The sequence below is a fragment of the Thunnus thynnus genome, chromosome 23, assembly GCF_963924715.1.
Source record: "Thunnus thynnus chromosome 23, fThuThy2.1, whole genome shotgun sequence".
NCBI classification, from domain to species: domain Eukaryota; kingdom Metazoa; phylum Chordata; class Actinopteri; order Scombriformes; family Scombridae; genus Thunnus; species Thunnus thynnus.
The window spans coordinates 14682587-14710476 of record NC_089539.1 but is presented as its reverse complement, the minus strand read 5'-3'; the positions used below and the strand labels follow the sequence as shown (position 1 = coordinate 14710476).

General features: G+C 39.7%; 3 protein-coding genes across 10 annotated transcripts; 1 reads left to right on the top strand and 2 right to left on the bottom strand.

The window, feature by feature from the left end:
* Positions 1 to 278: 278 nt before the first annotated feature.
* klhdc10 (kelch domain containing 10) lies at positions 279 to 7205 on the top strand. 2 transcript variants are annotated; one of them, XM_067582428.1, is made up of 9 exons: positions 279 to 514; positions 3164 to 3385; positions 3513 to 3667; positions 3841 to 3989; positions 4097 to 4181; positions 4708 to 4774; positions 4857 to 4904; positions 5043 to 5182; positions 5577 to 7205. In XM_067582428.1, exons 1-9 carry the CDS (start codon positions 439 to 441, stop codon positions 5784 to 5786), a joined length of 1152 nt encoding a protein of 383 aa, XP_067438529.1. In that variant the 5' UTR covers positions 279 to 438; the 3' UTR covers positions 5787 to 7205. The 2 variants fall into 2 exon arrangements, with proteins under 2 accessions (XP_067438529.1, XP_067438527.1); XM_067582426.1 differs by having other exon boundaries at positions 279 to 529.
* A 1150-nt stretch (positions 7206 to 8355) lies between these two features.
* Positions 8356 to 16818, bottom strand: cax1 (cation/H+ exchanger protein 1). 7 transcript variants are annotated; one of them, XM_067582420.1, is made up of 20 exons: positions 16625 to 16817; positions 15311 to 15481; positions 15070 to 15200; positions 14321 to 14429; positions 14113 to 14229; positions 13949 to 14010; positions 13625 to 13813; positions 13320 to 13505; positions 12537 to 12636; positions 12123 to 12264; positions 11764 to 11947; positions 11391 to 11490; positions 11187 to 11305; positions 10779 to 10816; positions 10397 to 10647; positions 9946 to 10082; positions 9653 to 9747; positions 9268 to 9346; positions 9052 to 9160; positions 8356 to 8780 (listed from the first exon to the last, which is right to left on the bottom strand). In XM_067582420.1, the coding sequence occupies exons 1-20, from the start codon at positions 16698 to 16700 to the stop codon at positions 8707 to 8709; spliced, it is 2469 nt and encodes an 822-aa protein (XP_067438521.1). In that variant the 5' UTR covers positions 16701 to 16817; the 3' UTR covers positions 8356 to 8706. The 7 variants fall into 7 exon arrangements, 6 of the variants coding, with proteins under 6 accessions (XP_067438521.1, XP_067438522.1, XP_067438523.1 ...); XM_067582421.1 differs by having other exon boundaries at positions 9946 to 10079; XM_067582422.1 differs by having other exon boundaries at positions 10478 to 10647.
* Positions 16819 to 17546: 728 nt separating this feature from the next.
* On the bottom strand, positions 17547 to 27622 carry smo (smoothened, frizzled class receptor). Its single transcript, XM_067582419.1, has 12 exons — positions 26713 to 27622; positions 25188 to 25387; positions 24661 to 24870; positions 24375 to 24547; positions 23905 to 24124; positions 23694 to 23817; positions 23473 to 23565; positions 22955 to 23063; positions 22373 to 22558; positions 21476 to 21624; positions 20499 to 20633; positions 17547 to 20313 (listed from the first exon to the last, which is right to left on the bottom strand). Exons 1-12 carry the CDS (start codon positions 27020 to 27022, stop codon positions 19691 to 19693), a joined length of 2532 nt encoding a protein of 843 aa, XP_067438520.1. The 5' UTR covers positions 27023 to 27622; the 3' UTR covers positions 17547 to 19690.
* Positions 27623 to 27890: the final 268 nt, after the last annotated feature.

Sequence of the window (27890 nt, the reverse complement as noted above, 5' to 3'; positions counted from 1 at the left end):
TGTTGCAGTTATGAGTTAGGGGCAATAAAGTAGGTAATTTTTTAAATAAGGCGGCTTATTTTTAAATAAACTGAGTCAATTTTGGTAGTTTTTATCATGTTTTTTGTGACGTCTATTTAACCACATGAATCATCTTTGGAGATCACATTTTGTCAGAAAAAAACAAAACAACAACAAAACAACAACAACAAAAAAAGACTGTTGTTGTTTTTGATTGACTGACAAACGAAGTCCCGCCCCTATTTCTAATGACGCAATATCCGCACAACAAGTCCCCTGATTGGTCAAGTGCCTCACGGCCAAGGGGGGGCAAAATTTGTGAATGGCTTCAAACTGATTGAGATGAGGAAGGGTTTATAATGTTTTATCAGCACTTTAGCAGATGTTGTTTTTATTCGATGTGACGTTCTTCAGGACTGGATTGTAACGGGGGAAACGATGTCGGACGCTGAAGGTGCTCGCAGTCCAGACCAGCTGAATAAATTCGAGAAACTGACAGGCAGGCCGCCGCACGGTGAGACGTTAGCAGGTCCGTCAACAACATTAGCATTAGACATGCTAACGATAGATTTTAACTTAAAACGTTTGTCACACTTTTCCAGTCAAATAAACACTGTGTGACTGAGATGTGCTGCTCCACACCCAGTGTCACCATTGCCTGCTAAGAGTTTAAACGTTGCCCTTACTAGTGACATTGCTAAATACGATGTTCAAGCTAGCAACATCCAACAATTCTGCTTGTTTATCTTTCTTGGCAATCACGCCCTAGCTAACATGCATATTAAAAAAACTCTTCACTATACCGTTTTATTGTCAGTATAGTCTTGTCTTTTAACTGTATAGCCAATTTCTTATGTGGCCTAGCACACACTGGCTCCATCATTGATTACTGTGTGTGCTGTCCTGCAAACACCTTGTTGCCATTTGTAAGAGAATGATACAGCTGTGAACTGCATCCTTTTCTTTGAGTTTGTAAGAGACTCAAAAGACATGTTACATTTCGACTAGGTTAGTTGTCAATCCAGTATTGATTGATTTTAAAGGTGTTCATATCCACAAGTAAGTTTCTGGTCAGGTGTGTTTTTTCTCAGTTGCTTTTCTGCATCTCTCCTTTCCAGTTATTTTGAGGATGGACATCCATTTTTTGTTGAACACAGTGGTTCAGATTTGGTGTTCAGACATTATTAAGATACTCCACCATGTGTGGAAAAAGCCAGAAAATGAAGACTTTGATTTCTGGTATTTTACACTTGTCTGTTAGTATTGGGTTTTAATGTTGTGGTATACACTATCTTTGGTACGAATCATGTTTCTGGGCTGTTTTCCTATTTAAGTTTGTCCCAGATTCATGATTACAGTCAAAGCCGGTCACACCTGGGGCCCAGTAATGTATGGTACACAGTTCAACTAGGTTCCCTGTGACTGATATTGGCATGCTGCTGCAAACAAATGTCTAGTGACCTAGATGATTGATGACATCATCATAGACTAGTATAGCAGTGAATACCAATTAATGCTTTTATATTTTTGCTTCTCAAATTAAAATTACTAATTACTTTAATATCATAACAGCATTGTATTTTGTTAAATATAGTGACATTTCTAAGAAATGTTAAAAGCAAGCTGATACCATTTCCTTTAAATCTTACGAGTATTTTTTTGTTACAGCTCAGTAGAAACAACATGCTGTAAAAGAGCTAATTGAGTTCCTGACCAAAAGATTTGTGGAATAAAAACAGCCTTTTCTTTCTTCTCTGGACATGCTTTTAGTTGTATATTTGGTAGGGTTGCACCTCACAGTTTTGACAACATCTAGTTCTTGTTCCTTTTTGAGTTTTAATTCACTTATTGTAAGCCAAATGTAATGATAAAAGCACCAGGATAGAAGTGTGCCATTGAATTGGGGGTTGATGTGATTCTGAATTATTTGAATAGGTATTTGAGACAATAATACAAAACAGCCAAAAGTATTGAACTTGCTGATTTGTGTGGCATTAGATCTGTATCAGTCATGTCTCTCACTCTGTCTCCATGTGCCTCCCTTCATTGCTTCGCTTTCCTAATCCATTAGAAATCCTGATTATTAAAAATGTATTAGGTGGCTGAAGCATTAGAGTTGAGTTGTAGGTGGGCCTCAGCGCTATTCTTGGTACATTAAACAGAGGTACATTATTAGAGTTTTGTTTAATGTGCTCTGTATTCTGTCATCATGTCCCTGCAGTTAGAAACCTGCTAAACCCTCAGGCCAAACCACTTCGTTTTTAAAATGATGACGTTATATTATAGGCTATTTGCATAGTTTTCCTTATAAGGTGAATCTGTGAGCCTCGCAGATATTGTTGTGAATGTGAATAGACTTCTTTCTCTGTCAGCCATCTGCTAATGCATGACAAAGGGTGTATATACAGTTTGATGAGAAGGTATCATTGATTGTTTGTACAGCTTGTTGTATCCAAGTAGTTGCATTTATGTTGAGATCCAACTGGGTGCAAACACAATTCTCAATAAATGCTATGACAGTATTAGATCTGTCACTAGGACAGTGCCTTAATAAAATCCATACCAGAGCAGGTGATGATGTACACGTGTGGTCCTAGCTACCTGTTTGACCACTTTTTACTTAAATTCAATGACTTTCACACAAGGCTGCTCGCTGTTAGCGCTGTCGTATCACATCTAGAATATCTTGGGGCTTTCTTTATCAAATTTGCGTGCTTATGTTCCCCCACAGGTTTCATCTCACAGTGAGTACAAAGTCATGCAGGGACACTTTGGAATTGTTAATTGTTGTAAATGTGAGCATGGACGTGTTTTTGTTTATGTGTCAGCCCTTTGATTGACTGGTGACCCGTGTTTAAGTGTTAGCCCTGTGACTGCTTTCTGTGAGGCCACCCTGGGATTCTAATGTTGTGAGAAGCCCTCAACTGTGTGAATGTGCTTTATATTTTCAAGGTTCAGTTAGATTTTCATAGTAAAAAACAAACAAACAGAGATATCTACTCAAGTTGACATTATCTTGTATTTTGACTTGACTTGACCTGTATTAGGCAGCAGTAGCTTTTTTTGTGCGGCCAGTGATAACGCTTTCTCTTGTTGGTTCAATATTTTACCTGCCCAGTATCCCCGACACTCATCTGATGATGCATTGTTCCTTCCTTTCCAGGTCATCGTACTCCCCCCGCCCGCAGTGGACATCGCTGTGTCGCTGATAACACTAACCTGTATGTGTTTGGAGGATACAATCCTGACTATGATGAGTCTGGCGGTTCAGAGAATGAAGACTATCCGCTGTTCAGGGAGCTTTGGAGGTACCACTTCGCCACAGGCTGCTGGCAGCAGATTCGAACAGAGGGCTACATGCCCACAGAGCTAGCATCTATGTCAGGTGAAATATTGTATATCTAATAGTTGAGAACATTTTAATACTTAATTTTACATCATTTATATTTCATACACCATAAAACAGTGTTTTCTATGTATGAAAATTGAAATTGGCGTTCGTTTTTATTCAGCTGTTTTGCACGGGAACAACCTCCTGGTGTTTGGCGGCACTGGGATCCCCTTTGGTGAAAATAACGGCAACGACGTTCATGTTTGTAATGTGAAGTATAAGCGATGGTCATTGCTCAACTGTCGGGGAAAGAAGCCCAACAGAATCTATGGACAGGTATCTTCAAAAATCCTTAGCATTTATCAGAATCACATATACTGTATATTAGAGATTTTAGAGAACGTATGATCAATGATCTTCTGGTTTTGTAATACTGATGTTTTTTTAAAAACCAGTTGCTGGATGTACAAACTTGACAAAGCTGCCATGTCATATCCTCCCCACTCCAGGCAATGGTCATTATAAATGGCTTCCTGTACGTGTTTGGAGGGACAACGGGTTACATCTACAGCACAGACCTGCACAGGCTGGACCTGACCACCAGGGAGTGGATCCACCTCAAGCCCAACAACCCTCCTGACGACCTGCCTGAGGAACGGTAGGGTGTCATGATATCTGAATTCCCTGCAAGATCTAACCAAGCTACAGATCTTTTCAGTGTTGTAAAAAAAAACCCTTGACATGTGACTGTTGCATGTGTCACAGGTACAGACATGAAATAGCACATGATGGACAGAGGATTTATATTCTGGGAGGAGGAACTTCCTGGACATCTTACCCTCTGGACAAGGTAGTACAACACTGTGGACTCACCAAACACATTTTAATTAATCATCAAAACTGCGCCAGCCACATTTTCAAGTTTGAAATGTTTCAAGGGTGCCTCTTTGAACACCTTACTTACACCTTTATTTTTCATGACAGCTGAAGCAAAAGCTGATCTAAATATGGATTCTTCCTCCTTAGCACACCTTTTAGGGGGCTTAGGAAGATCAAAAAGAATATTTGAAAGGGAACAAAATTTCCTGCAGTGGTTTTATAAATATATATAGAGTAAAAAAAGATCTGTACACCACTGATAATACATATACACACAAGAGGCAGTAGATATAAATTGAATTATACTTCTTCATCTACATACAACAAGATGTGTACATAGTGCAATAAATGTTCAAGTGAATGTCTCCATTAAAATAGTTAATTACAGTTTGAATCACATTTTTTTTTTGCATGCTATCCAAATCCATCTTAATCTTTCATTAAAACAGTCATTTAGACTCATGGTAAATGGTGTCTGTGTGTTGTTGTTTTAATAGATACATGCATACAATCTGGAAACTAATTCCTGGGAGGAGATTACAACTAAACCTCATGATAAAATAGGTCTGTATGCTGCAGCTCATTATCAGTTAAATCTGTGTTACTTCCCATGCAAGATGTTCTAAAACACCTGTGATTTTGACAGGATATCCTGCTCCTAGGAGATGCCATAGCTGCGTGCAAATACGTAACGGTGAGCATTTTTAATAGCGCGTATCACCTCCTCATATGTTAAACTTCATTATTTATTTGATTACAATCTGACTCCTGGCCAGTAAACAGATACAGCTACGATATAAAGTATCTGACCAATCATTTCTCTCTGTTATAGATGTATTTATTTGCGGAGGCTATAACGGGGAGTTGATATTAGCTGATCTGTGGAAGATAAACCTGCAGAATTTCCAGTGGAGTAAACTACCAGCAGTGATGCCTGAACCCGCCTACTTCCACTGTGCTGCTGTCACCCCAGTTAGTACAACGTTACCTTCTCTAATCACTCAATGTTTTGAACAATTTAAGATCATACTACAGCCCACTTCCCTGATTGGTTTTGTTGACACAGAGGTTGCATTGTGGGGCTGGATTTATTGTCATTTTATTCTATTGCATGGCACCAATATTTTCTACTATTGCATGGATAGTTATGACCTAGAAAGCTCTCAATTTTCCTTGCCCAGAACACAGTAAAAAGAATCGGTCAATTATAGTTTCTCACAAATACCAATTTTATCCCATAAACAAACAATTAAGGCATATAAATAAAATGTGAAACTGGTGAAATTAAAGAAAATGGCACTTCTATACTGTTCTTTTCTGAAGCAAACTTTATATGACTTGTAAATGTCTCTCTGTCCTTCCCTAGGCTGGCTGCATGTACATTCACGGTGGTGTAGTGAACATCCATGAGAACAAGAGAACTGGCTCTCTGTTTAAGATCTGGCTAGCGGTGCCCAGCCTGCTGGAGCTGTGCTGGGAGAGGCTCCTCAAGGCCTTCCCCCACCTGACGTCACTCCCCGCCATGCAGCTGCTCAACCTGGGCCTCACACAGGAACTCATTGAACGCTTGAAATAGGACACACACAGTGGAGGACAGACAGATGAATGGATGGGAAGGACAGGGCTGGAATGGGAGGAGATGAGGTCTGACAGAGCACAGAATTTAATTCACAGCAAAATTCTCGGGAAAAAACACCCTCTCCCTCCCCCTCGCCTAACGTAGCCCCGCCTTAAAACCAAAAACAATGGGATGCCTTTTTTCGTTGTTTTTGTTCTTATTTTTTTTGCAGATAGAGCGATGAGACATACAGAAAATCAATGTGGGATGTTTTATGGATTTTACTCAACCCTCCTCCCCCCCTCCGTTGCCATTGTTCCTTACATGTTGCCTTCGTGTCAATCTAAGTAGGAATTCAGCTTCTCGCCCTTGTGACAGCTGGAAATACTTTTGCCATGTCATGTTTTCAAAGATTTCCCTCGCCCATTTTTAAAAAAAAAAAACAGCCTTCACTACTACTTTTAAGAATTCTGTGCAAAGGAAGAATGCATGCATATTTATTTGAAGGATGAACAGTTCTCTTGGGGTATTCTGATCACCTGTTATTGCTGTTTGCACACTTTTTCTTGCGTATTTGTCAGCATTTACTTTTTTTTTTTTTTTTTTAAACAGATCCTATAAGCAACGCTGACCATAGTAATGGTTTCAGTCTATAAAAGTGGCAGACATTGGTTTCGCTGAAGGGATGTGCCTGTGTTTTTGCACATTTTAGCCAATTTACTACAAATCACAGATAATTTAAATCATTGCTGACCATTTTCCAAAGCATGTCATAGTGTTTTTCCCCACCTTCCAAGTTTCATGGTGTAAAAATCTACTTCCAGAGGCTTGAAATTCGCTTGTGTCTGGTAGTCATTCACACTAAGTTTTAGTTTGTCTGTTTTTTTTATTGTTGGAAGTAATGTTATCCTCGCATTACATAAATAAAAGTAGACATGGCGTTAACTTTTAGGAATTACCTATCTTAAGTCTTTCCAAGTTGTTTTTATGCCAAATGAATGGAAACCAGTGTCTGCCTGGAGCGAAGGAAAAACTGAATGCCTTGGAAATATAAAGACACTAAATGTGATTTGTGGCAAATTGGCTAAAACATGCACAAGTGCTGTACTGTTTGCCCTCTATTAGTGTGAAAGAAAGGTTAAATGCTGATTTTGCCTGTGTCTGAGCCTTTGTATTTCCTGTATTTTCCATCACACATTATGTTTCAGCCTAGTCTGGAGAATTCTCTGCAAAAAAAAAAAAAAAAAAAAAGGAAGGTGGGTATCTTCAAAGATCAAAATGCATCAATAATTAGTTTTCTAAAAAGGAATAATTTCATTTCCATCCTGTTTGCTCGCATTTGTAAACCAAACCATGCAACATATCACTGTGAATTTGGTGCTCTTTAAAATTAATTTAAAAAAAAAATGCTTTTATTCGAATAAAGACTTAATTCTGTTCAGACTTTTACTCCCTCTCTGTTGATGGCGTTGAAATTGTATTGCACGGGGAGTTGCTTCAGTAGCAGGCTTATACAAACATACTGCAGTGCCTTTTTCAAACTTTTAACGTGGTTAAAGTTCCAGAAATATAGGCAGTAAAAGATCTTTGCATGTTTAGACAGACAAGGTTTATGTTGAAAATTGTGTTTTCAAGCAAGTGAGCATTTTAATCACTTTTAACAATCTAGCCATTACATATTATAATTCAACAAATTGCGATTTTGCATCCTGTTTCAAGGATGCAGAAACTATGTATTTTGTTCCTGTGAGCAACCACACAAGAGTAGATTCAGGACAAGATGCAACATATTTAGCCTTTTGGGTATTAATCCTAAAAGCACATATTCAACACATCAAGGTAATGTGTTGACAGTTCCTCTGTTTAATGAATGAACTTAACTGATGCCAAATAATGTTGCACTTAAACTGTGATTATGACGACAGCTTAGGTGAAACTGTTTTGCGGTTTAGATGTTGTCAGATGGTTTGATGCTTCCCACAAATGCATGAATTTGCCTGCACTTCTTTACCTTGCCCCTTTCCGTTCTGCATAACAAAACTACTTGGTGCATGATGTCATCACCTGCTTTTTATATTAATGTCATCAAACCTTTACTTTGCGATGTAGTTTTAAAAAGGTGACAACTAAATGTACAATAGGCTTGTGTGAATGTTGTGTTGAAGTTCTGTCAATAAAGTATTCTGTAAATAGTTCTCCGTTCCCCTAATTCCTTTGCTTGACTAATAATCTAGCATGACACATAACAAAATTAAAATCCAATTAAGTTTTTTTTCCTATTTTAAAATTATTACTGCATGAAATGTGCTGCATACGAGAATTATTGGATTGCTGTGTTCCCATTTTTCCTCTCAGAATGCAAACCAAGTTAATGTAGTACCATGCATGCTTTTAGACATGTTGACTATAAATAAATGTGCTAAAATGCTAATAATGAACATAATAGGAGAGTATGTAGCAGCAATGGAAAGTCAAATCTAAATCATGGTGGTTTATGTAAAAAAAAAAAAAAAAAAAGTTTTATCTACAAATTCATGTTGATTATTAGGTAGTGCAGCATTGGTTAAAGAACAGGTCCTCTATGATAGACAGTTTGTAAATTGATGCATTTATTATCTCCAATATTAACCACATATTACAATGATTCAGAGCCAAAAATAAATAGCACAAATTTACATTTAAATGCAAGAGCAATTTTAAAGGTCATCAAACTTTTACCTGGAAGTGTGAAACCATGTTCAAGCACACAAAACACCATTCAGTATCAATATTTACAGCTCCACTGTGGCATTTCTAATCTCAATAATCCAGTTGTACTGTATTCCCAATTTTTGTGCCACTGACAATGTACGATCCACACCACGTGACAATGCAGGGTTTGTGTATTTGTAAGGCGGCGTCAATTTTTGGAGCTTTGTGATTTTTCTTGACGAGCAGATCAACATGAGCGTGGAGACGGAGCGAAGTAGTAAAGGGACAGAAGGATGAGGTAAACCACCACTAGGGCAGTGCCTGCAAACAAAACAAAATGATTATATGCAGTAATCTACATGTGAATTCAGACTTTAACATTTTGCTAGTAGGAAGTTATCAGCCAGACTAATAGACAGGGCCACAGACACTCCTGTCTCTTGATACCTCATGAATATGTATGATTTAGAGGGACACATGTATATTTGACTGGTTGTATAAACCTTTTTCTAACACATAAGATTCTCTGTTGATGCCTTGGAAGTGATAATGTCCTTTACTGCTAAGGAGAAATCTTTTAATTATGACTTACCCTGAAAATAGTCACATTTTCCATCCATGAAGATGTAGTTGACCAGAATGACACTGAAGATGCTGGCCCAGAGATGAACGTCACTGAACACAAGCACGAATCCAACATCCTGAAGAAAAGAAGTATGCATTAAGTCATGATGTAAAAAAAAAAACAAAATCATTATACAAAAAGAAAAAAAAGTCTACAAAAACTGACCAAACCTTTTTTACTTACATAGAATGCATTGAAGAGGATGAGCAGTGGAATCTGAATCATGCAGACCTGCACAGCTATACAACTGCCCACTTCAAGGCTGCAAACAGCAAAAATCTACAAGTTGAAATGTCGGTAATACTCATCTTTACAAAAGCTCAGTTCATCCTTGATATTGATTGGTAACCTTAACCCTATATTACAACACTTTAATGCTAGCTATTCAAATACTAAATGAAAATGCTTACATGTAGTAATGTTTACACGTGTAAGATGCACCTTTTTTTGCACATATTATTGTGTTCCTGGTATATTTATGATTGTGCAAAATTAAGGCCATTGAGTGCCTTAATTAAGAGACTTAAGTGACTTAAAATTATACTACAACAGAACAGTGTGCTTGCACCTCAGGCTGATGTTGTTCTGCAGCGCAAACTGGATCCCGTTGACAATCTCAGGAAGCTCAGGCACCATAGCCAACACTGTGACGCCGATGAAGTACTGTGAGAAAGGAGGATAGCAGTCAGTGCAAAGAAACACACAGAGAAAGACAAGAAAAGCCCAAAATACATTACTACTCCCTTAGGCTCCATAAAGAATGCACTTCCTTCAAGGCTGTCCATTTCAACTTGAATCGATTTGAGTGCGAATCAGACGGGCATTTTCCCTTCCTGTTTAAAAATGAAGTATTTCGAATACCTGGGAGATGGTGGAGTGGGTCAGCATTGGCTCGATGTTCTCAGTGCTGAGGTCAGCGCAGCAAGCCATCAGCACTGTGGCAACAATCAGCACTCCAAGAGCCCTCCAACGGGACCAGTGGACCACATGGTGACCTGCTGGTGACAAACACTATAAGATGACCAACATAAAACACAAATTTACTATTTATGACTTACCTCACAGTCACCTCTGTCACATGTTAGGATCAAAGTCTAAACTTCTCATCGATTTTCTTCCGCATTTATGTTCTTCATGCTTTAGAGTAGTGGCATGCACAGGCACAACTTTACCTCAGTGTGTTACTTCTGTGACTCACATGCACAACAGGTTAACAGGTTAATAAGGCAGGCAACAGGCAGTCAGTGCTTCATATTAATGTCTTGTTCCTTCAACCGAATGATTAAAACGTGCACAACACACACACACACACCTGTTGCAACGTGGCTGGCGGCAATAATGCTGGCATTAATACACGACTTGGCAGCATGTAGATGGCCAGTGGGGAGCTCACCCGTGGGATGGTGGGTGCTGGTACCCTCTTGTGCGTACTGACCGTGCGCGTGGCCCCCTTGGCCATCGCTGATATGAATATCATAGATGTGGGAGTGGGTCTTCAGTGTGAAGATGAGACCTATCAGGTACGCAGCAGGCAGCAGCACAGAAATTGTGTACACCAGGGCCCTGGAATAACATTAAAGAAATCACGTAATTAGTCAGAAAACTATTTTAATCCTTAGACGTATTTTGTTGACCTGATTACTTTGGAAAAGTGTTGCAAAGTAAAAAATTATGTATGTAGCACCTGGACTTACTCAATATGGGACAGAATCAAATGTGGGTCAGTTTGACTCTGTTGAGAAGAAAGAATGAGGGTGAAAATTAAAATCATACAAGCAAAGTTTAGAATATTATCTAAAATAAGGTTAAGACAACAGCAATTTAACATGTTTCCCTGTAAAAACCTCTACGTTTAGCAGCTGCAGGACCCATAAAGATTTAATCTTCATGGTGGGAGCATCTGAAATCTGTTAATACAAACTTCACAGCTATGTAGGACAGAGAAAGCACTGCCTGACATCAATTACACTACTGTCCCCTACAAACTAGAATTAGTGACAGTGTTCTTCAGCTTCCTCAAAGCTGCTTTGTTGCTTACTCTATGCTCTATAAGCACACTATCACAAACTGGAAGTCATACATAAGTGGAAGAAGCTGCCCACCGTGTCATAGTGACAGTCCTTGCAGACGAAGGGCACGCTGGTATTGCCTGGAATATTGGTGCAGCTCTCGCACACCAGATTACCGAAGGTCTTTGAGAAAAGGGTGGGAGCAAACACACCTGGGGACAATATTACGTTAAGTTTAGAGCTTTATGAATTTGTCAGTAGAGGTGTTATTGTTTTAGAAAGTGTTGCAATACATACCTCCTATTGATATGAAGAGCAATGCGGAGCTCACGCCGGCTGAACGACTGTTAAATCGTTGCTCCCTGTGTTTAATGCCCCCAATGATCATACAGATACCCTGCGCAGTTGACACAAACAACAAGAAGTGGGTGCATTGATATGAGCATTTGTCTTCCCTTTTCCCAACTTGAATCTCATAGTGAAAACTGAACTTGTGAGATCAGTGTGTGGCTTTCTGCTGCTGCAGCAGCCATAATACATCAGGAAAAGAGCTTTCAAGAGAAAACTCACACAACTCAGGGAATAAAATGCAAACTCCACACTCCATAACTCCATAATCATAATGCTGCACGTGAACTGATGTGTTCAGCTGCCGTTCTCAGACACTCACAGGTATGAACAATATACACCCCAGCAAGGTCCCGGTAAGGGCCGCTTTGACAATTTCTTCGTAACATTTGGTGCCAGCACGTTGTCCTTGCAGCAGTGCTGTGATGTAGAATGTCATCTCTGTGATGGAGCCAAAAGTTGCGTTTACCACCGCTCCCACTGCAAAGTTACTCTGTGCAGAAACGCTGTGGGAACACACACAGTTATTGATAAAACCACCAAAATACAATTCAATGCATCTTCCAGAATCTGTCCTTTTGTATTAATACACACTGTTAAGAAGTGGTAATTCTGTCTGTAAATTATCATTTCATTCTCATTCATCTACTGGTCAAGGACATAAATGCTAATAAAATGTACCTGGCTATACCCATGCCGATATAGTAGGATAGAGGAATGATGGAGGTGATGGCCAAGGCAAACTTTGTTTCTGCGCTGAAGTAATTATGGTCGTGATCACCATAGCCAATAATCAGAGTGATTAATACCAAGGGAAGCGAGTCTGTGGGGAACATAGATTTAAGGAGAACAAATGGATGGACAGTGGACTGCTGGTCACTGCAGCAGCTTCAGTTAGTTGCATACTGGTTGCTCAAAATGTGGTAGTAACTGTGATAGTACTGTAACTGGAAATGATGTATGTGATGGATGTATATATTTTACATTTTTACACCCTGGTAAAAATGTTTAATATAAGCTGAGTTATTTAAAGCTTCGTATTTTTTATGCCCCTAACTTCCGTCAAGTTAGCTCCAACAACCTAAAAAAGGATACTGAGAGCAAAAATGTTGATTCCTTGGACAGTGTATTTGTAGTAATACACATTGAATGCTTGGTAACAGCATAAGATAACTCTGGTCTCACAGCCACGCATCTGCAAAAGAGAACATAAAAACACACCTCAAGTAACAAATGTATGTATTAGATGTAAACGTCCAGTTAATGGATGAGGTTTAAAAGTTTATACAAATCAACAGAGAAAAAAAACACATTTCTCCAATTAGCTCTGGTGGTATCTAGCCACACACATAGTTTTGTTGTGCCGAGGTTTTGAGATATCTTTCATTTATGGTGCTAAAAGCACATTTTGAAAACTTATCAGCAACATGTTTTACCTTAAATAATGTCCTGGTTACTCTGGTCATTTTCATAAGGAGCTGTTTTCTATCAAAGTCCAAATTAAAACTGTCCACACTATCAGAACGAAATATCTCAAAACCTTTGCAATTAGTGAGAACTGTGTTTTGTGATTTGGCTGAACTGACCCTTTAAGGAAAAGTCATAGAAGATGAACTAATCAGAATGTCCATTTTACACACTGCAACAGTTAGAGCCATTAGTCACAGGAACAAGTGGAGCACTTCAGATAAATGCCACCGTAGCTAAATACCATAGCTAATAGGGAAGCTATAAAAAAGTATGTACCATAAAAAATCTTGCCGTTGGTGTTTTCGACAAGCATGACCAGTAAGGGAAAGGAAGGGGGAAAAAAATGCTTGTGCTCCTTATTTTAACATCTATTTACCATTTCTCATTTTTCAGAAAATGACCCTGTACCTTCTCCAGTGTGTGTATCTGAACGTCCTCTGGTGCCATGAGCAGGACAATGCTCAGTGTGCGAGCATTCATCTTGGACACAGGGATGGTAAAGACCAGCAGCCAGGAGAGCACACAGGCCAGGGCGTGGACCACAGCCAGGACAGGATAGCCCAGTACCAGCCAAATGTAAGTGCTGAGGCGACACTATAGAGGAGGACAGTGACCAGGAACAACACAACACAGCACACAGATAAAATCATTCATAATAAATACTGCATAAATATGCATTGCAGCAAGTGATTAAATGATTCTCATTTCCTCACCCAGTGTATGGACGTATGTCTGGCTGGTAGTTCTGGGACAGGGATCTCAACAGGGATGGGGGAAGACACCAGAAGGGGTGAGGAGTCCTTATCCCTGACAAGGTCTTTACTGTCCTCAGAGTCCCTCTCTTCGGGTATTACCTCAATCTTTGGGGGCTTCACAATGGATCTCTTCACTACGTCACCAGCCTGAAAAAAGCCAGAGATGACAACATGATATGGTGAATATTTGCCTATTGGTACCATGTGAGGAACATAATTTTTGGAATCCCATGACACATAACACTAATTGGAAAGTTAGGACACTTCATATAATAATTTTACCTTCTCTACTGACTTCCCAAATGGCCAAATGAAGTACCAAGCCATCTTTAAGCAAAGTCTGCCTAAAAACAAGAAGCAAAACACAAAGTGACATGATGTTCTACATTTCAGAGGGGAGACTACAACACTGAGTGGCGCAGGTGTTCACAGTACAGAATACAAACCATAAGGGGCACAGATGATTGTTAGAAACATCAAGGGGCTAATGAGGAGGTAGATTAAAGAGATCCACCATCCGAATAAAAACACATAAATTATGTTCCCAAAGGTGAGCACAGAGCCTGGAAGAAAAAAAAGAAATTAAAATATGTTATTGCTTTCCAGAAACTGCATGCAGTTCTTAATCATAAACTGAATTAAAGAGAAAAAGACCTTCTCGAGGCTTAACAATGCTCAGATCAGAGTAGAGCTCTTTGACGATGTCTGATCTGTCTTCAATGGGCCTTTCTGTTACATTGCCCTTCCACTTTCTGAAGCCAAACTGAAAAAAAAAAAAAAAAGTATTTCTACATTAAAAACATGTAACATAAACAATGAAAATGAGCGCAAGCACAAAGCGCTAAATAGAACCATCACAATATCTTAAAACTGATAGAGATAAATCACTAATACACCTCTAGAGCATAAAGAAAATGTCATGCCGCCTGTAAACCAATTAAATTTTAATTAACACAGCCAAGTTGAATGTTATCAAGATTGCCAAGAACAATGTTTTTAGACGCAAGAGGAAATTATTCCCCATTGCTTATTCTTGACTTTGACAAGTTTGGTTGATGAGCATCACCTGTTTTTCCTTTTCCTTGCGGTAAAACGTGAATATTTGAATAATTCTTGCTAACCTGAATCAACAGGCTTGCTAGTGTGAAAGCAATCTTGTATTGTTCCCACCTGAATCTGATTTGAATTAAGTTTAATTCCACATTTTTCCCTCCAGTGATGCAGGCAGCACCTGCAATGCTTCTACGCCCCTGGAGGGGGACCGACCACATTTTGAGAAACACTGAATTTAATCAAATCTACAAAGATGTAAAACATCCTAGGATTTTCATATCAAATCCTTCTCAAATTCTATCCTGAATAAAACTGAAAATGTTGATTATGTGTAGGGGAGAAATTGTCACCCTGTAGTTGTTGGCCTCCCTGTGGGCCTCCACTTCATTCTCAGCTCTGATTGTAGTCTTAGAGGTGCCTTCATCCCAACCATCCTCCCCATACTGTGACGGAGTCGACCGCGCTGAGGTGCCATGGCCTCCTGTGTGGATTACAACTGTTAGAAAGCTCTTCCACATGCCAAGATGTGGTTTTATCAATATCAATATCTTTGTATCTACAGGATACTTGGTTGTGTGAGGCCTCGCTCACCTCTGTGGACAGTGAGGAAACATTTTGGTGTGTAGTGGCAGAAGTGGTGAGAAGAAGCATCCGGGGAAGGAGTCTCTACTCCACCTAGTTCTGGATGCTGCGGGCCGAGTCTATCAGTTTGGGAATGTCGCCGTGGAAACCGGTGATGCTGCTCAGGATCCGCATAGTTATCTGAATAAGAAAACATCACAGAGAACAGAGTTATGGAGTACATGAAGCAAGATTTTGACATGATGCAAATGCAAAAATTAAGAGTCACAACGGTAAAGAATCAAGCCCAGGGCCAACGCCCTCCAGCTGCCCTATAAAAATGTGTGTGTGACTAACAAAAACCTCCTGAGAGTCATGCAGTGTCCCCTCTCCCCCCAGTCTGTCAACTGCTGCCTGCCAAAACTGATCACATTATCAATGCATTGCAACACATAGAGATAAGAAAAGCTAGCTGACACTGCTATGCTTTGAAATTAAAAATAGAAGCATGCTGGTTATACTGGATATAGTCCAACTGCTTATGATGCGGATGAGAAACTTTTCTACTCCTGTCTTAACTGTCAGTTTCTATGTCTGATAAAAAATAGACTGGAAGCCAAAGGTACTGACTTGCACATTAAAAATGTTTCCTGATGCCTCCTGATAACATTTATCTTTTAGGTACTTTGGTAGAGAGCTCACAACTTTCTTAGATCTTGCAGCAACCCGCCACAATCATGTGGCGTTCCCTATGAAAGCAACAATAAATTGTGGAGAGATGAAAGAACTTGGCTAAGGAATCAAGGTCAGCAACAATATGCGGCTTCTCATCTTATTGTTGCTGTCAGATGATGTGATGTCGTCTTATCTTTAACTGAACTTTCTTCATAATGAGACCAACCAACCAAACTAGCATAATGAGTACAAGTATGACTGCAAAGTTGTCATCATCCACTAAGATGTAACATTCCTCATCTACAGGTTACCTGTCTGAACATGGGGGCACCTCAAAAACGTCTGCTTTGTGACGTTTAGAGGTTCATAATAATTTTCACAAACAAACAGTGATAATACTAAGAATAGAAAGACTTCAATGGAGCTCAAATGTCAAACAGAAAGCTTTAAAGAATTGTTTTAACTCTTAAGCACAAAGTTCAGTAAAAATCTTCTGGAGAGGCTTTGCTACACAGGTGATTTTGATGACCACACTTAAAAACAAATTAGCCCAAAAACAAGCCAAGAAACATACGAACAGACAGCAATAAACTTTTTTGATGGTGTGGGTTTTAAAATTCAAACGCAGGGTGCGACTTCATGAAAGAAAAAGCCAAAGTTTGGTCTCACCTTGGGAATCAGCTGCGGATCTTCTCCGCAGGCTCTCCACGTCACCTGTCACCAGTGAAGACTTTTTTTGGGACATTTTTGTGTCTGTTTATTGTGTGTATCACTCCTGTAGCCTATCATGTGTGCGTCATGGATCACTTCTTTATAAAGTCTACCGTCCCTTCACCCTCACTGCAGTGTGCAGTCCAAACTCCGCCCCCATTGAGCACGTCTTCTTCTTCTGTTTTTATTTGCATGTTTTGTTTTTTTGAAGAAATATTATGGAGAGTGGTACCAGCACGGGTGTTGTAACACTTTTTGCTTCATTTAATGTATCTCACACTTGATAAAAACATTGATGATAAAAACATATTGTTGCAGTGAAGAACAGAAAAAACACACTTAAACATGAATGTCAGTATACATCAGGATTATTTTGGCACTCAAACCAACCATTCAATTAAGTGGAAGCCAAGGATGTAACATTATACTATGAAAACAAAAACCAGAAAGTTCAGGACCGTCAATTTATTAATTTCTCTGGGAAAATTTCACATCCATGAATCCAAGTTCTCAAGGTCTCGCCCATTCTAACTTTTCAGGATTGAATTTAGGGAGTATTTTGAGTTTATCCAATTTATAAACACTAAGAAATGTGCATATACAGCTAGCATGCTCTGAGATTTGTTTAAAGATTTTTTTGTTATTTTTCTATATATTTATTATCATTTTTTACCCTTTGTCCTGTTACCATGTTGACTGTATCAACAAACTAAAAGTGGAGTCATGTCCTTTTTGTTTATTTCATTATGATGCCTAATAGTTTACTGTTAATGTATCATCATCACACATGTTGTGACAATTGCAATAAATAAAGTGATGGGAGAAAAAGCATCAGGTGCATGTGCACCTGTGTGACAACATGGCAACACAGTTACGCAAAAAAAGTGTAGGATTACGTTTATTTACATATAAAAACAAAAAAGTACAGCTGCACAATAAGTGACAGTTAACGGGTTTTTTTTTTGTTTTTTGTTTTTTTTACACAGTTGGGAGACTACACAGATAAAGCAACACACAAAGACCTGCTGTTAAATCTTTTGACAGCTTACAAAAACAGAATTTATCACTTTTCAGGCCACGACAAGTAATTCAATAATTTCCAAAGAATTCTTCATTTAATTTCTTGATCATGTTTTAACATCGCCTTATTGGGTGGGTACTGCTTTATTTCTGATGCCAATCTCACTATATTGTTGAATTCAGAGCAGTTTGGTGCAGCCAGCTCAGCTACTGATAACATAAATAATTCTCTCTCATACACATTTCACATGAATAACTGGACGTACATTAGACAAACTAGCTTGCAGTGGCTAAAAAGCGTTCTATCACAGTCTACTTTAGCATCATTTATCCACAGTAAGAGAGAAATTACATATAGGGGGAAATTTTGGTTACAGCACAAGTACAGTGACAGCTTTTAATAGCACAGTTGACTCTTCCCTTTTTATTTATCATCTCAGCAGAGTAATCAAGTGATTTGATATATAAATCTGTACAAATAATACCCTTAGTGAGAAATCTATAAACAGCCTATATACAGTACACACACTTAGAAAGAGAGACTGAAGATGGGGGTAAAAGGGGTAAAAAGAGACTTTTAAGGCCACTGTAGTGTATGATACATGATACAAAAGATTTTCAACTGGACTGAAGAGAACAGGAAACACACATGGAGCCCAGTTTAGATGAATATGAACAACAGAATAAAAAAAAAAGTAGAAATACTGCTGTAAAAAAATAACCCTTTTAAAAAAATACTTGTACTAGGGGGAAACATTGCTCTGAAATATACAAGGAGAAGTCACTGAGAGAAGGTGGCCATTCTATTTAAATCAGTCTAAAAAAAAACTAGGAGGACGTTTTTTTTTCTTCAGGTAAAAAATACCAGAGGCAACAGAATGTATGCAAATAATTAGTGTGTATTACAGTTTGAAATTTTTAATAAAGCTATCTATTTGACAAAATGATGCCACTATCACTTTGTTAATGACCAAATGAGGGAATGTAAGGACAAAGTAATAATTGGGGTTATTCAGTTTTAATTATAAGTAACTCTTCACAGTGTGTTTTGTCCATGTACTTTTACCATTTTCTTTTTGTACATCCAGGCCTCAGTGAAAGTCTCATTGTATTTTACAAATTCTAAAAGAAACCTCTGGAAATCCTATCAGACCAGTTTGAGACACCTGTTGTAACATTAGTATTAATAGAGCAATAGAGATAATGGTTAGTACATAAACACAAGTAATTATTGGCTAAATAGTGGTGGGAAGACAGCAATGGAGCCTCAAAGACATTAAAATATAATACAAAAGAGGACCTGGGACAAACAGTTTTTTGCAAATTGCCCGTAGCATTTTTTAACCTGTGTAGTTCACCACATGAGTCATTGTTTACTGCACTGGGACAGTTCAAATAATTATGACACAAGTGGTCAATCAAAGATTAAGGTTCAACTGACTGAAAAATTGTCGCATTGTAGTACCTAGACCTCAGAATGTAGTGTCCTTTCTGGTAATCCCCCAAATAAATTGACTGGACCAACTGGCAGTTATGACAACATTTTTGACTGACAACTTGACTTGTCTGACACCAACAGGACTAATCCCGTCACATATAGTTTCATCTTGTCACAAGCAGGGCTGGGCTGATAGGAATCAGAATAAAGATATCTATATTGTTTCAAGCCATGTACAGTTTAGCTGCCTCATTTGTCTTGTCATCATGGAGTTGCCAATGAAATTGTACTGGACACAAATAACGTATAAAAATACTTTTCATACATTTTCATTAACTTATTCACAACATATTTTCCTCTTTATCCCTTTCCTTTTTCTGAAAAAAACAACAAAACAAAAAAAAATAAAAATAAAAATAAAAAACTGACTAGCTTAGTTCCATCTTCACCTCCAGGAATTGGGAATTAGGTGCACCTTAGTAAGAATTTGAAAGTATCCAGCACTTTTACTAGCTTACTGTCTGTGTACCACAAAGCAACCGCCAGAATATAATGGAGCTATGCTCTTAGAAGTCAGAGTCAGCATCCATAAGCTCTGCCTCCATTAGATTAGTCCGGGAGTGAATGGGTCCATAGCCGGCCCTCCGGCCTGCTGGTACCCGAGCCACATGGGCCAACCTCTCTGACAGCCCGTCGGTGAGATCCATCTCCCCAGGGTAGCGGGAGGATCCGCTGGGCTGACAGGTGTAGGCTGGGGGGAGGCAGCGCGGGCCAAGGCCCAGATCCTCTGGGCGGTCGTTGAAGGTCAGGGGGTTGGAGTGCAAGCTGCGGTCGTACCGATTCCGGCTACTCTGGTAGGGCGGGTAGGGACACCTCTCCTCACAAGACAGAGGGTGTGAGGGTTGAAAGTCTGGGTAGGACCCTGGCAGGACTTCCTCCTCTAGCTTTTGCTGTTGCCTCTGCTGTTCCCGCAGATTGGCAACTAGGCTCGGGTGGCAGGGCAGCTTGGGCAGGCGGGGCACTGAGCTGCGGCCAAACTCACGCTGGCGATAAGCCTGGTGGTCCACCACGTCCTCCACCGGACGTACCTCCTTCTTCCTTTTCTTCTTCTTCTTTTTCCTCTTCATCATCTCTGGTGAAATCTCAGCCTCCACCATCCATAGCCTGTTCCTCTCCTCTGGAGGTGGCACTGTGGAGAAAATAACAAAAAATAAATTGATAATCAACAGTTCTCTGGTAGAGAGAACATGAAAAAAGTGTAAAGAAAAAAGTAAAGAAGGATAAAGGGAAGGGCAGAGGGAAGGAGGGAACATGTGATTTGAAATGCTCTGCATATTTATTGCTGTATATATAATGTCAGTCATGGCCTCTCACCTGGTGTACCAGTAGGAGTAACAGAGATATCCTGAGGCAGGATGGCACCTCGTCGGGCCACCATCTTAGTCACGTGCTGCGCCCAAGCTGATGACATGTCATTGGATGGCTCATTTATCTCAAAATTGATTCCAGCTATGAATGAGAAAAGACAAACCATAAACTATTCATTTAGGGACAACTAAGGATAGCTTTAAATCCAAGGCTCCCCCGCAGTGCCTCAATAACTCTGAACTGCTCCAAGCTAAACAAGCACAGCGGCCACAGCAGCCTCACTGCTTACATGAACAGAATAATGTGTCACACAGTTCTTAGCTACAGACATAACAGTTGTCCCTGACCACGTAAGCCTCTTTACCACAAAAAAGCCAATGGAAAATCTGTTCAGCTCAAATTTGAACAAAGTGGTTGATAAAATCCTTACCTCACTGCACGTGGCGCCAGTTTTTGAAATAAATTACTGAACACGACTAAGCTCAGTTCAACTACATTGCAAAACTAATTCCTGTCACCCATATTGCTGTGGGTGGTGGCAGGAATCTCAGAGATGGATATCTCAAAACCTGGGTAAATAAAACCAAAACTACCTGCATGGCTAGAACCTACTGCAGATTGCTGAGAAAATGTCTTTATGTAATGTGAGTGAACTGATCCTTTCACGTCAGGGTGAAACAGGGAATATCCTACGAATAAAACCTCCACAATTATTACATTACTGTAACATGAGGTATGATCCTGACTATGAATAATCCAATTGTAGCCTTTGCAGTTTCAAATATTTACCACAAGGTGGAAGTGTGCTTATACCACAGTTGTTTTTTGCTACACAGGACAATGTAGTGAATACTCACGGGCCCTGAAAAAAGTCAGTGTTGAGTTCGCTTCTCTGTATGAACTCTTATTTATCCTAAAATTATATTTATGATATTAGGAGCAGTTTAGTTATATTTTTTTAATGGCTTGACTGAAATACTCACCAACTGGACCGTCATGAGACACAGTGTGCATACTGAACGACAGCTCCTTCTCCGGGTCCTTGTGGAGCTCCTTTCTCATCGCAAACGCCTTGGCAATCATCTTGCTCTTCTTGATCCTCTTGGGTTCATTGTCACTACGGCCAATAATCCTGTCATAGGAACATGAGCACAATTAATATGTCTGCTAGAGAGAGGCAGAAAGTAACAGCAGTACATGAGACGGTATGAGTATTTCCCTAAACAATTAGGAGAGGGTGTGATTTTCTCTGAGAACACAAAAAATGTAATTTTTTAGGACGCAATTTGGTCCTGGTTCCTCATGCTGGATAATAAAAGTACTACATGTTTTACATCATTCTGGGTAAGACAGTCTTAAGCCTAAACTGAAAACAATAATTCCAAGCAGCTGAATTGCAGTTTTTTCAAAGCTGGAACAAAACAAATTCCTATGAGTCCAAATCCAAGTCACAGTGAGCCCTTGAGAGGATTAACGCTGCCAACATTACTGCATACACTGGGGACACCCTGCAAGATTTTGACAAAATTTATGCTTCCACGCTTTAAAATGATTAAGTGAAAATCCCCAATTATTTAAAAAGATGTTTGGCTGGGAAACACTACTTAGTTTGTGCATTTCTGGGTGCATAAAAATTAGACTTTTCCCACACTGTCATCATATCTTCAAAACCATATATGGATGTGGACAGACACACAACCATGATGTGAACACAGGCAATGTAAAGAGATTTTGAGAGAGTATTTCAAGGGCAGAAACATCTCCTGCACAGATTTCATAAAATACAATCTTCAGCACTTAATTTTCCAACACTTCTTTCTAAATGAAAAATACAATACACAGCCAAAAGATAGTTTCAACTTCATTTCATGTTTGCTTACTTGCACCAGGTGCGTTTCCAGATGAGGATGGTGGCTTTGGTCCAGACCCATGTGCTCATAGCAATGCCTGTCCCAAACATGGAGAACAGGTTGATTTTCTCCACCATCAGACTGGGCCGGTTCTTAATGGTGCATTCTGGGATTGGCTTGTTGGTCTGAGAGGCGATTGTCACATTTGCTTCACACCTGTTGAAAATATCAAACATCTATGTCATGACCATGCCATGTGTGCCTCCCACACTTTCTTGCTATATGACTGAGGTACATTCAAATGCTTGATTTGGTAAATAAGACAGCCTTTTACTTGTTGGGCCAGGAGAAAGTGGTTTACATTTTTGAGGCTAAATTAATTCCAATCCAGCCAGTGTCAACACTGTGGAGAAATAGGGCTGCATTCATGGCTGTAAGCTGAGCGGTTGAGCAGCGGTTTGGAGTCTCAACAGCATCAGATTGTGGATTTCTGCGTGTGCTTCAGTGCAAAGCTGAAACCCGAAGCAGGCAGGTGTAAAGCTCTGTTACTGCATAGTGGAAAAACAAGGGACTTCAGACACCTAAAGAAGAAATATGGGAAAAAATACTCACAGCACATATTCTCTGAAGCTCCTCTCCCATTCAGCCTGGTTGAAGAAGTCGTAGAAGTGGCAGCCGAAGGTGATGAAAACAAAGCCAAAAGCAAGGAATCCAAATATTCCTGACAAGGAGAAACGCAACAAAAAATTAGATATGAGATAACACACGCCTCACTCCCAATTCCCTTCATACACAAGGGAAAATATACCTAAGTAGGATATGGAAAAATGTTGGACGATAAAGTGGAATAGTGAGTAAAACCCTGCTTATTTTCCTTTAACTCATTTCTAAGACATGACCTGGAGATATTAGAGAATGGATGATCCAAGCTCATCCTGTGCAGAAGACATTATAAACAGGAATTTCCCATGGGCTGGCACATCAAAAGTGTTTACATTCTGTGTCTAGTGTTCCCAATGACATGCCGATACAGACTCAAAACAAGAGAGGGAAAAACGTTTTTACTATTATTTTTCCTGGGTCATCAGTGTGTTGTGAAATTGTAATGGATAACAGATGACAAAACATACCAAGTCTGAGCATTGTTTCGTTGATTTTGCTGGCTGCTTTCTCACTCAACAGTCCTGGGTGGTTACTCTTGATGGAAAACAATGTCATGACCCCTGAAAAGAGAAATGTACTGAATTTGAGCAACACTTCAAAGCTAAAAAAAGGGTAACTGTGCTATTTGTCAAACATAACCAAACTAAGCTGTTGCTATAAATGTGTCACTGATCTTTAAGCTACTCACCCCGAATGAGAAAGTAGCCTCCGACAACAAGCACTACTCCAATGGGTGCTAGCACAAACCCAGCACGGTATCTGTAGTTTTTGTAGCCCACAAAACAGATCCCACTTACTGAGTCTCCATCCACCTGTGGAGCACCATATAACACAGAGATTAAGAAAAGTAACTATGTTATAATACTGAAAGCAAAAAGTATTTATGGCTCCCTACACACCTCAGCTATAGCCAGGATGGCCACAGTGAGGACGAAGGGGATGGACCAGGTGACCATGTGGAAGTAAGAGGTCCGACCAGACAGCGGCTGGTGGGTGGTGCCCAAAGCTTTGAATGACGTGTGCCAAGCATAAGTGAGCATGACGAACCAAATCACGCCTGACATCAGGGAGTAGTAAACAATGATGAAGATGGTGACGCATGACAGCGTCTCTGATGACCTGTGGAGAACGACACATCAGGAGAGGGGACTTTTCAGTTGTTTTTTTTCATGCTTTGTCTGGTTTACTTTTGTCTAAAGGCACATAAAGGTAAACAGAAATGTGAGTTATTTGCTGACAGACATGACAAAAAGGAATCATTACAATAATTAACTGCTTAATAAACCACCTAGTACTTCACCAGCAGCGTGGAGATATGTCTGTAATGTAATCTAATGTCATGACTGATGGTTTTAGAATATTCACTTACGACGGTTCCCCAAGTCGCATGGTGTTGTCACTCTTGCACACAATCTCCTTGCGTGCTCCATCCAGGAATTGGGCCAGCCAGCCGATACTGCCCACGAAGAAACAGGCGTTGATGTAGAAGAGAATGACAGCCGGATAACGGTTGGAGTTCTTCCAATCAGCAAGAAATGTGGCCTGAAACAAGTGAAACGGTCAAAGTTAGACAGGGGAGTTGAAAAGAGAAATATGAAGTTCATCAGTGCCGAAAAGTGAAAAACAGAATAATGGGTGCAGTAATTATGACTCACCAGGGTGAAGAAGGTGCAGAGGAGCGTGATGGTTCCAAAGTAAGCGATGTAGGCGTGCATGTCATTGTGCTCCTCTTCAGTGAAGAGAGGGTTGTCGCACTGGATGCCGCAGCCCTCCACATCCTTGTACCAACTCGACTGAATTTCCGTCTTCACTAGGGGGGCTTCGCACTGCCCTGACATGTTGAACTTCAGCTTCTGCACCTCATTCTGCATACGGAGGACACAAGAGAAAACTTGAGCTTGTAATTAAACTTTACAACAACTCTGTGATTTAGTGAAGCTACAGCCAGTAAATGTTTGGTACTTTTACTTCATATGTGGACACATATATTAACAAAGTTAATTTTCTGTCTCAAATAATCAATGAATGGACAATTTTTGCATGCACTCTGCTATAAAGTCCAAGGTGGCTGTTCTCTGGTTGAACCTCACCTCTGACCTTGCAATGAAAAGAGACGTTTCCCTAAAGGGACCAAGTAAGTACCACAAGACATTACATAACAATAAAGCGTGTTGTTGCGTACCGGGCAGCCCACAGGGAATTTGTCACATGTGAGGAAGTTGGGCCAGCCTCTTTCCTGGTCCACGATGCTGCAGGGCCTACGTGTAGCCAGACACAGACTCTGACTGGGCAGCTCAACTCGACCGTTCTCACATTTTGGCATGTAGACGGCACAGAGCAAAGGCTGGATGACTGACCAGCAGCGAGGAGCATTCCGCAAACCTAGAAAGTAAAAACATTACACCTTAAAATAAAAAACGTTGAAATGAATCATGAGATACACATGATATATGCAAGATTTATCAGCATGTGATGGCAGTAATGATTATCATTTGTGTCCTCACAGCAACATTATAATTTTACAGACTTGATAATGAATATGATTGATTAGCACAATATAGTGTTTTGGAAATGACATTAACAAATGTTTTTTACTTATGATGATTGCCATAAGAATGCAAGACAGGATAGAATGTCTCTATTTAGGCTGCAAATAATGATTGTTTTCATTGTCAATTAATTTGATTTATTTTCCCTGTTAACCAATGATTAGTTTGGTCTGTAAGGAGGTGACTTCATCCATTGTCTTATTTTGTCTTGCCAACTGTCCAAAAAATAATCCATCATCACAGTAACTACTGTGTCTATTGATAATTATGAATAAACTGATTGTTTAAACTCCAATTAAAGTAGATTCTAAAAGCAGGTTCAAAGCAGTCAAAAGCAGGTCTTACTCAGACAAAAACATGTTGTGATTCAAGCTACTGCAAAATCAAGGCATAGTATGGCATGACTATTCTTTCTCTCCTACAGCATGTGCATAATGAGAAAAATGATCTGAATGGATCATACAATCCTCTCTCCTCCATATCCAACAATACAAATGAGGATCTCACCTAAGACAATTTGGAAGACCTTGACACCTGTGAGCCAATGACCTGCGTCTGACAGTTCATTAGTGGGTGCTTATGAATGTGAAAGGCCTCTTGCAGAATATCTAAAAACCTTTTATTAGTGAGACTCACCCATTGTTTGCTGGCTAACACCTATGGGTGATTCCTTTTGTTGCCTTTAATGGCTTTTAACCCTTCATTTCCTGAGGCTCTCTTCCTATCTCTACCCAATGAGGACTTCTCATCAGTCCCATTGTCATACCAATAAACATTATCATCACATTAAAAACAATTAATACAGGATATTTTAATGACAGTCTGGCTCATTTATCAAAATTGATCCCACTGCATGTTTATTTATGCATTTATTTATTATTTCATTACAACAGATTAAACGCATGAAAGCTCTAATTCCTAAATTAAGTAAATAGAGGATGCATAGTGAAGTTATAATGCTTAATATCACTCCCCAAATTTAATTAATGACCTGAATGCATTATTTTTTGGCATTTTTGTCCTGTAATTTACTGTAACTGAGATTTATTTTGCCTCTGTGGTTTTCTAAATGGATTATCTCTCTTCTTCCTACAGCCTATAGGCTATATAATGTGAAAAAGCATCTTTTAGTTTTTTCTTGAACCCATTAATTCTTACCAGACCACATGGTCAACTTCTCAAAAGCCTCTTCTTGTGTGCTGGAGTCCTCCGCCAGGATCAGAGAAGTATGCGTATACGGTAAAGGTGACCCAAGACATGTGTTGTATTTAAGTGCCTCGCAAGTTGTCGTTTTCTTGCAGTTGTCCTCAAATATCGTCCCGTTTGGAGACAACACCGCCTCATAGCCGGAAAGCCAGGCAGCCCAGACGCAAAGCATCCCGTAAAATCCAACAATGGGGCTCCAACCCTGGGAAGACATCTTGGGAGAGAGATTCAACTGTGCAAAAATAAGCTGACTTTCTACCATAGCACTTTAATGATCCTGTTTCCCAATAAACCCAAAGCGGAAGTTTTCTTCATTAGATTCCAAATAAGTTTCCAAACGCGGCATGGTGAAGAAAAGCTGCGGGGCGCTTCAAAGTTTTCTCGCAGTCCTCCCAAACTTTTTTATTCTGCACTTCTCGTCCGATGCTTGCTGGATCCTCCTGAATTCCTTCATTATCCAAACGACAGTCCCTCCAAAAACTGTCTTCAAATAAAGAAAAAACGCATCATCAGCTCAAAACCATATAAAGTATAGATTTGAGCCGATTAGGCTTGGTATGAAAAAGACATCAGGCCGAGAAGGTTACAGATTTGCCCTCCCCCCACTTCCAAAAATCTTGCCATGAAAAAGTCTGGATCTCTGTAATAGGATCTCTAGCTCAGATGCACCACCCACTTCTCCACGCGCCCCCCCTTTTTTAGCTTGCAGAAAAATAAATAAGATGATAATTATGCTGTATTTCTCTGCACGTCCCATGAAGTGATTCTTCTCCCGGTGAGGTTTTTGATGAGTGGTTTCTGAGGCTTTGTTGTGTTCCTCAGTTGCAGCTCTGTGTCTGTCTGGTTGATTTTTGTCTCTGGTATGCACATGGTGGGGGAGAGCCAGAGCAACAAAACCTCCCCTCCCATCCCCCCTCTGCAAGTGGAAGAATGTGCCTTATGGCAGGCCCTTCTCAAAGTTTCTCATCTCAAAGACCCCCCAAAACAACACAGAGCCTCGTCTGATAGGTTTGCTCCCCTGTGAGAAGATTCTTCTAGTTTGTGTAGAGTCATAACACAAATGGGATCTGATACAGCTTGTCTTGAGTGACAACTTCAAGAGAGTGAGGTGTAATTGTTTCTTATTTTTA